This window comes from Oryx dammah, unplaced genomic scaffold, assembly GCF_014754425.2.
Source record: "Oryx dammah isolate SB20612 unplaced genomic scaffold, SCBI_Odam_1.1 HiC_scaffold_27, whole genome shotgun sequence".
NCBI lineage: Eukaryota > Metazoa > Chordata > Mammalia > Artiodactyla > Bovidae > Oryx > Oryx dammah.
The window spans coordinates 63,168,752-63,174,751 of NW_024070211.1; the positions used below are offsets into that span (position 1 = coordinate 63,168,752).

Consider the following 6,000-nt stretch of genomic DNA (forward strand, 5'->3'; position numbering starts at 1 on the left):
GGGATTAAAACAAAACAAAACAAAACTGCACACACGTGTAGTAGGAGTGAATTGTGGACAACAAGATACAAAAACAGCAAACACCCAATTGCCATTTCTTAAGGGTCAGGAGCAAAAACCAGGTGTTAGGAGCAAAAGCAAGGTACTGTACATGCCCCCTGCACACTGCAACACTTAAAGGGTGGGCAAACCACCTAAGCCACCCCTCCAGACTGACCCCTGGGCCCACCTTTACCCTCACCCCTACATGAGGAACTCCCTTGGGGAGTAGGTGAGCAAAGGAAACTGTTACTTGTTCTCGCTACTCCCTACTGCAGCAGGGGTCCCAGTAAAGCTTTGTTTGAATTTCTTGTCTGGCCTCTGATCAATTTCTATTGACTAAAGAGACCAGGAACCCTGGTCAGTAACAAGAAAGGGAGGGGAGGGAAGGGACATCAAGAAGGACTTCCTGGAGGAGATGAGATCTCATCCAAGCCTTAGGAAGTAAGAGGCTTGGTTTTGCTCCAGCCAATAAGGTGGAGTTGCATTGGCCAGGGGTGGACAGGAAGCCCAGGGCAGAGGACTAGAGGATGGGGTGGGGGGCTGAGGAATGCAGAGCACCCTCTGAGCCCTGTCTGGTCCTATGGGGCTGCCTGCAACCCAGCAGGTCTTCCTGCAGGCCTGTCTGCTCCCTGAAATCAGGAAGTGAAGAAAGGCTTGAGGAGGACAAATCTGCAGGAGCCTTGCTGTGGTTTCCAGCCCCACTGCCTGGCCTGTATCCCTGGGTGTCTCTGGGGGAAGCTCCAAGACCAGCAGGTGGAGCAGCGCTGGCTGGGGAGGGGGTGAGATGTCCTTAGCGTTCTACCCCTCCTCCACCCTCTCCCACACAGGGGGCTCCATTTGACCCCAGGGGCTCAAGGTCGGGGTGCAGGTGCCCCTGGGAAAACAGCTGTGAGAGTGCAGAGGGTAGGAGGGAGTCTTAGCATCTAAGGAGGACCAACCCACTTCATTTTCCCAGGTCACCCAATCTGTCCACACAAACGTGTCTGTGGCCTCCTGGCTCAGTCACTGACCACTCTATCCTCCAACTGCTCAGGCTGGAGACCTTGATGTTCTCAACACCTTTCTTCCTCCCTTACTCTGCATCCCATCCAGGAACAAATCTTGTGGTTCTTCCTTCAAAATCTACCTGAAACGACCACTTCTCCCAATATCTGCCAGCTGGAACCTCTGCTTCCACCTTGCCCCTAAATCTGTTCTTGACCAGCAGCCAGAATGGGATTCCTTTTAAGAATAAGTCAGGTCTCATTACTCTTCTGTGCAACTTTCTCCACGGGCCCCATATCACTCTGCTGTGAAAGCCGTGAGCGGCCAGCACAGCCAGCCCCAGAACTCTGGCCATACCCTACGGGCCCTGCACTCACAGGGTAACAGGTCCACTGGCCTCCTGGGCTTTTCTTGATCCCAGCAGGCACAATGCTGCTTCAGGCCCTTTGCATGTGCTGTCTCTCCTGTCTGTATCACTCTTCGGCTTATTTCTGCACAGCTCACCTCTTTCAATTCTTTGCTCCAATATCTTCTCAGTGAGGATTTCCTCATTCAAGATGGCACCCCCATCCACTCGAAGCTCCTTACCCAACTTCCTTTTTCCTTTTCTTTAGCCACACAGCATGTCAGACTCTTTGCCACACTCTTTGCAGAGTCCCATAAGACTGCTAAGGAATTCCCCTTCCCCCATTTCTGAGCTATCTGTCTCTCCCCACTATGCTATAAGTTCCATGAAGGCAGACATGAGTCCTTTTTGTTCTTTGGACTGTCTGCAATTCCTACAACACTTCTTGGCCCTTGATGACCCACTATGTATTTCTGCATGGTGTTTACACTTGGTCCCCCATGGAAAACAATCATGGCAGGGCTTGGGGTAAACCCCGGACCCTTCCATCTGGCTCCTCCAGGAAAAAGGAGCCACCAGCACCCGCCTCATCCCCAGAGGGAACCGTCAGCCTTGCCCTGCTTCCCACCCCAACCCCAGCCTAGCACTCACCATCCACTGGATTGAGGTAGTCATGGAGATGGGGTGCACTGGCCGCACCCCCCGTCTGCATCAGCAAGTCCCCATACGGTGCGGGGTGGCCCGCCATGAGAGTCATCTGGTGGTAATAGTCTGAGGCGTTGGTGCCTGCAGCGGGAAGGCCAAAGAGCCCCCGCTCCTTAAGGTGCTCGTGAGCCACTGCGGGTGGGAGGGAGAGAAAGTGTTAGAATCTGGCCAAAAAGAAGAGGAACACACACCTGGCCCGAGGAGGCCCCTTAGTGCCCTCTAGCCATCCTCCACCCCCAAGGGTCCTGGGTCCCCCTACTCCGCTGTCCCAGGTCAGCCCTGAGCAGACGGCTGGGTGGGGCTGGCTGGGGTGGGACGGTTTCTGCTGATGGGGCTACAGCTTCCAGCCTCACATTCCTCTTTCCTCAAAGCCATAAACAACTGCTTCCTCCTCCCAGTCCAGGCCCCACAGAAGCCCCAAGCTTCAGGCTGACAGGGTCCGTGACCCACCAGAGTTTCCAAAGGAGAAAGACGATGCAATGGGAAGTGCTGGGGTGGCCAGACAGCTGGGCGCCAGGCCACACTCACCTTAACACTCAAGGCGGGACTGTGGGTGAGTGCTTGCCCAGCCTGGCCAGATAAAGCTCCCCCGGCCTGTCCCGCAGCTGTAGAACCAGGGTGGACTGTCCGCCTTCAACCCTGCACTCAGCTCTGCCTGAGGCTTAGGAAGGAGGTGGGAGGATGAACTTCAGCATATCCTGAAGGTGCCTGGCACTTAGGGGTGTGGTGCTAATTAAAGGGAGGCTTGGAAAGCAAATTTTGGGTTGGCTGAAAAGTTCATTTGGGTTTTCCCATCAGAGGAAAATCTTAACAAATTTTTTGGCCACTCCACTATCCCAATTGGGAGTCGGCTCTTACCATGTGTGAAAAATTAAGAAGGCACCACCTCTCTGAGCTGGCTCAGTTTTCCATCTGTAAAATGGGGGCAATCATATTCACGAGTCGAATGACTAGTAAAAATGACAGCATCAGCCAATGTTGGGCTGGGCGTTCCTGGCTGGGTGTAGTCCCAGGGCTTCGGGATCGCATCCACTCTCTAGGTTCACAAGAATCACCCAGCAAGCCCCTTAGCAGCTGAAGACTCTGGCACTTTAAGAGTTAAAGATGTTGAAGCCAGAGCCCAAGTTTCTAAGAGCTGTCTTCACAGCCTCTCTGCTATTAGCTTTGGCAGATCTTAGAGGAGATGCACGTGTGCTGGGGAGAGAGAAACAGGCAGTCCACGGAAACAAGTCATCCTTCCCGCTCTTCCTCCCCTCCTTCTCCTGCTGCGTCCTCCAGGGAGAGCCCCAGCCTGCAGCCCCATGGCCTCTGCCTGCCCTGTCTGTGCCTCAAATGCCCTCCCTTCCCCCTTGCTTGTCCACCTCCTCCCTGAAGCCTTCCCTGGAATGCCCATTGTCCTCTGCAACACACATTCTGGCAGATTCGGCCTCAGACCACTGATGAAATTTCCAGCTGGCACAGCTGCTGAATGAACCTGTCAGCCTACTTCTGCTCACTGGGGAGCTTGGTCTGGGGACCAGAGAGGCCTCAGGGTCTCTGACCCACCCTCTGTAGGGGTCAGGGCCATGCTCATTAGCCACGTCTCCTTGGTACATTCTCTGCTGTCTCAAGGGTCTGGGGCTGGGCCAGGGGGGTGTGGTCGGTGCCACAAGGCTGGTATATGGAACGCAGGCATAAAACCAGGGCTCTGCCAACAGAAAGTCTGCCTCCAGGGCAGTCCTGTCTTACCACTTAGCTCTTCGTGGCCACACTGCTGTCGGCAGCCATGGGGTCCCCGACTCACAGGCTCTCCAGGAGGGCACTCTGTTCCTCGTCCCTCCTCCAGACATCCCTCTGGCCCTCTCCGACCCCGGCCTCGGGAGGACCACCCTGTGACTATGGGTGTTAGTTTCCCCGGGCTGCGGTAACAGGTTAGTTCAGGCTTGACGCTAACTGCTATGAAAACAGATTTGATTCTCTCACAGCTCTCGAGGCCGGAAGTCCCAAATCAAGGTGTCAGCACCTTGGAGGCTTTAGGGGGAAATCTGTCCCTTGCTTCTTCCAGCATCTGGAAGCTGCCAGCTTCCTTGGCTTGTGGCCACATGGCTCCATCTTTGCGTCGTCTCCCATGTCTCCCTTGTAAGGACATTTATCATTGGATTTAAGGCCCACGTGGATCATCATGACAATCTTTCTTGACTCAAAATCCCCAACCTAACCACGTCTGCAGAGGATCCTTTTCCACATGAGGCAACACACCTCCTGCCCACTGTACCACATGTAAACTTCAAGGTGGGGCAGCATTCAGAACCTGGTCTGCATGCCCAGGAGAGACGTGCAGGAGCTTGGGTCTACTTTCTGGGAGACGGCAGCCCCACATGGAGGCAGTACAACCTTTCAGGGCAGCCAGGCTTGGTCAAGGCAACTCAGAGGACCCACACAGAGTCCAGCCCTGGGTCCAATCCTAAAGGGCCATTTCCAAATGACTACATCCTGATCGTCCATCTTCAAGTCCTGTGGCTGCAGCCATTTACCTGGTCTGGTTTCTCTTTGTGACTCTGCACTTTCCTGTCTCAAATAAATTGAACAGATTTGTCATCTGACTCTGAGCTGGGCCACTCAACATCCTCTCAAGAGGGACATGAAGCCACTGGTGGTCACCGTTGCAGGCTGGAGTCCATTTGGAGGCCATGTGTTGACCCACAAGAGATGCAGACAGACCACCAGCCTGGCTCTGCCTTCCTTCTGCTCTGGGGGCCCCAAGACACCCTGATACAAGATCCACTGTGTTTAATACCAGCTTCTGCAGGCTTTGGTGTCTCACAACCAAACAATTCTCACCCAAGATAGGACCTCCATCAATAAACAGAACTTATCATTCTTACTACATCATTTTGCATGCTAAGGGTGTTTATGAATAGTTCTTCAAAATGAGTGCAAAACCCAACGCGCCCCTGGTTCTTTTGGCTCTGATCACTCATTTATCGAAAGACCTGTTGTTGAGGGGTGCCAGGGAGAAGGCCAGCCTGTTTGCCAACCCATAGGCAAGGGAGAGAAACGCACAGCAACAGAGTTAGCATCACCCCCTCTGACCCTGTACCTCAGGGCTTCCTACTCACCATCCGCAGGGCTGAGGCCCCTGGCTGCAGAGATGGCGGGATGCGTTGGGCTGCTATGCACGGCCCGCAGGTAATGGTCCATGTGGGGGCTCACGTACGGGTGGGGGGCGTTGAAGGGGGACTCCCCGGGGCCGGCGGGGTGTGGGGAAAGCCGAATCAATGAGATATCAGAGATGACAGGGCTGCCGCTCAGGGCGGGAGGCCTGCAGAGAGAAACGACAGCGTTATAAGAAAGCGTGGCCCACCCAGGAGGATGCACGGGGAACCCCGTCAAGCAGCAGAACCAAATGAGCAACCACACATTTATTTTATGCACCAACATCCCTCGGTCACCCTTCACATAGAGTCTCAACTCTCATATTAACACATGAGCCAGTCAGTGCAGGTGGAAAGCTCTTGAGGCTGGTGCGGCTGACCACCCACGCGTCTCATGTCAGTGATGAAATTCTGCATACGTGGGACTGGATCTGCTGGGCCACAAGCTCGGCAGGCCACACACCTGCGAGCTGCCACCACTGCTTCCCCACGGCCTGCACAGGGCTGGAGGCGTTAACAAGTAAGTCTCCGTTAATGGACAGATGCACGCCTCCTACCAACCGGTGTGGAAAACAGACCATGAAAATGGGCTTCCCAGGTGGCAATAGTGGTAAAGAACCAGTCTGCCAATTCAGGAGAGAGACCTGGGCTTCCCCGGTGGCTCAGTGGTAAAGAATCTGCCTGCAATGCAGGAGCCCCGGCTTTGATCCCTGGGTCGGGAAGATCCCCTGGAGGAGGGCACAGCAACCCACTCCAACATTCTTTGGGCTCCTCTCATAGCTCAGTCGG

At 54.6% G+C, this 6,000-nt stretch overlaps 1 protein-coding gene across 1 annotated transcript in view; it reads right to left on the reverse strand.

Annotated features, from left to right (window-relative positions):
• The window catches only part of GLI2 (GLI family zinc finger 2), a 38,334-nt gene extending 32,961 nt beyond the window's left edge, over positions 1-5,373 (reverse strand). Inside the window, exons 1-2 of the mRNA XM_040228945.1 lie at positions 5,176-5,373; positions 2,024-2,209 (exon numbers count right to left, since the gene is read on the reverse strand). Coding sequence (XP_040084879.1) covers positions 2,024-2,209; positions 5,176-5,257 — 268 coding nt within the window. The 5' untranslated portion in view covers positions 5,258-5,373. The remainder of the gene's footprint in view (positions 1-2,023; positions 2,210-5,175) is intronic.
• Positions 5,374-6,000: the final 627 nt, after the last annotated feature.